At 48.7% G+C, this 3258-nt stretch overlaps 1 protein-coding gene across 1 annotated transcript; it reads right to left on the minus strand.

Moving 5' to 3' along the window:
• Positions 1 to 250: 250 nt before the first annotated feature.
• Positions 251 to 622, minus strand: LOC146881809 (uncharacterized). The gene has a single exon (XM_085669351.1). It carries the CDS (start codon positions 620 to 622, stop codon positions 251 to 253), a length of 372 nt encoding a protein of 123 aa, XP_085525477.1.
• Between the last annotated feature and the right edge of the window lie 2636 nt (positions 623 to 3258).

A 3258-nucleotide genomic window follows, 5' to 3' on the forward strand; every position in this document is an offset into this window, starting at 1 on the left:
TGAAGGCCATCTTCTGTACATCTTCGTCCTTCACCAATATCTGGTGGTATCCTGACCGTAGATCAATCTTCGAGAGTATTGCTGACCCATGTAGCTGATCCATCAAGTCGTCGATTCTCGGAAGAGGGTACTTATTCTTGATTGTCATTTTGTTCAACTGTCTGTAGTCCACACACAAACGCGAACTCCCATCCTTCTTCTTCATTAACAGCACTGGCGCTCCCCAAGGTGAAGTACTGGATCGGATAAACTATTTCGCTATTAGTTCCTCTATCTGTTTCTTAAGTTCAACCAACTCCGCTGGAGCCATGCGGTAGGGGGGCATCGATACTAGACCTGTCCCCGACACTAGATCAATAGAGAACTCTACCTCTATGCGGGGCGGTAACCCTGACACTTCCTTTGGGAACACATCCTCAAAATCCTGCACAACCGGTATTACTGACGTTGTCTCTTCTCCCTCCACCTCTAGATATGTGAAGATCATATAACATTGCGCGCCGTCATGGAGTTCCTTCATAACACCCTTAGAAGATACCAACTCAGGCTCCTCTGTGTTGGGAAAAAACAGCTTCTTCTCTCGGCAGTCTATTAGAACGCGATTGGCAGAGAGCCAATCCATTCCTAAGATCACCTCCAACTCTTGTAGAGGTAGACAGATTAAGTTCACCTTGTACTTGCGACCCTCTACCTCCACTGGACACCTAGCACATAAGGACGACGTCCTGACCAAACCCGACGCTGGAGTAGACACCGCAAGCTCACACTGCAGCTAGCGCATCGGCAGACCTAACTGTTCCACACATGCATTTGACATAAAGGAGTGTGTCGCTCCAGAATCATACAACACACAACAAGAAGTACCAGCTATCATGCAACTACCCAAAACCAAGTTACCTGAGCCTGATGCCTCAGCTCCTGACGTAGCATACACTTTGTCGGTCGCCTGAGGCCTGTTGCCTCTGTCCCTCCTCTGATGCTGATGGGGAGTCTAAACTGGAGGGCGTGTTGTTGCCCTGGCAAGGTTGGGATAATCCTTCCCAAAGTGGCCTTCCTTGCCACAGTTGTTGCACCTGCGGTAACCCTCTATACGTGGACAAGCGCTCCTCAGGTGGGGTACTCCACATATGTAACACTGAACTCGACCCTGCTAAGGAGAAAAGCTCCTAGACCCTTGAGGCTGATGGTGGGGTCTATCATATGGTCTCCTCCGCTCCTCATGTCTGGGCTTGGACCCAGATGGTCCACCAATCCTCTGAGGCGGCTGTGGCTGCTGTGGGCGTTGACCTTCCACCTCACGTTTCATCTTTTCCATCACCCTGGCCTTCTCCACCAGAGCGGCAAAATCCTTGATGGACAAGGGAGTCACCATCAGCGGATGTCACCGCGAAGCCCATTCTTGAACTTCCTGCATCGCCACTCCTCATCGAGTGGCAGGGTGTAGAAACGGCTGAGGTGTTTGAACCTCTCAGCATACTCTGTTACTGTCTTCCCTCCCTGGGTCAACTAGAGGAATTCCACCTCCTTGGCGTACCGGATACTGTCTGGGAAGTACTCTGAGAGGAACCTCTCTCTAAAAGCCTTCCATGTCACTGACTTATCCTTCTCCTCAAGGATGGATTTGGTGCTGATGCACCAATGCTCCGCCTCCCTAGTGAGCATATACATTGAAAATGCCAACCTATTCTCCGCGGGGCACATCTTTGCATCATAGATGCGCTCCAGGTCCTTCCGCCATTGGTCTGCGGCATCAGGACTAGTCTTGCCATCAAACTTCGCCGGGTGGTGCTTCAGAAAGTCCTCCAACCTCCACTCCCTGACTGCAGGTCGTTGTCCAGGACCAAACATAGGGGAAGCCACCCTGTTCTCCTTCAGCTGGCGGAGGGCCTCCATATGCTGCCAATGACCATCCTCAGCAGCTACCCTCGCAGTCTCCATCTGCTGCATCACCGCCTGCTGCTGCTCAAGCGACGCCGGCTGTCGCTGCATGGATGCCTCATGCTGCTACATCATCGCAACACTCTATTGCGCCATAGCCGCTACCATCGCCTCTATTGCTCTGGCGATATCAAGTGCGTCCCCCTGGGATGATTGGGAACTCCGACGAGGAGGTGCCATAGTTCACTGGCACACAGAAAATCACTTGGTTAGGCTCGAATAAGGCAAGAATTTAACTAAGAACACTCAGAAGACACAGAGAAAGCTAAGCGGACATCCAAGTCCACAGATCTAAGGAATGACCACTCTGATAACATAAATGTAACATCCCATTTAATTTATAAGCGAAATTAATGTAGCGTCGCATAAAAATAACATACAAGCGCAGTCCGGGGGTTTGAAACTCGACTCCTTACAAACCATGGCACACCACGATGCCCAAGAGAAGACTGGATAAAGAGTTAACTAAAAGTATATAAATCTAAAACCATCAATTACGTGGGTTGCAGCCCTAGATGAACTCATACGGAAATATAAACTAGTCCACGCGGACTATGCAACGGAATGTCCACCCTCCTGTTGCCTACGGGTGTTCCTTCCATCTGCTCACACTAACAAGTTAATGATCATCACAAAAGAGAGTACCACACAGCAGATCACACAACAAAGAAAGCAGGGTAAACTAGAGCATAAAAATCATTTCATCAAGGAAGTCATATACATATTCACAGTCCATCATACAAATGTCACACAAGCATATTATGACCTTCGAAACAATACACTACGACTCGACTCGACTCATCCGGATACATATAACTTGGTCGGATTCAGCAGATGCTTGCACTTGTGGTGGATACCTCTACTCACCCCTGAGCTGCTCACCCCCGAGCTATGTGTTACTAGTAATACAATGAATCAATTTCCCTCACCACAAGGTTAGCCCTTAATGAATTTCAGGCCTCCTGCTACTCTCACCACAGGAGTTAGTCCGCTCTAGGTGAGACTAACTGACCCCTTAGAGCGTCAAGATGCAACCTTACCTTGAATCCTTACCTAGTTATACAGATGGGGCACCACCATGGACACCCACTAATAGGGGCCACGGAATTACGTCCCGACCACTGAAGCGCGACCCTAAAAGTCTCACCTAGACACCCCAAGGTATTACGCACTGATACAGATAAAACATGGTCACACAGTCAATAGTATTTGTCATGCAAGGATATATTCATTACGTCAACCTTTAAAACCAATACCTTTCATGTTTCCAATTCCAACTCAATCCATCTCATCATAACCCATCCATGCACATAGGATTTC

Source organism: Vigna unguiculata, chromosome 11 (assembly GCF_037176805.1).
Source record: "Vigna unguiculata cultivar grain cowpea cultivar isolate G323 ecotype 2 chromosome 11, ASM3717680v1, whole genome shotgun sequence".
In the NCBI taxonomy this organism is placed as follows: Eukaryota; Viridiplantae; Streptophyta; class Magnoliopsida; order Fabales; family Fabaceae; genus Vigna; species Vigna unguiculata.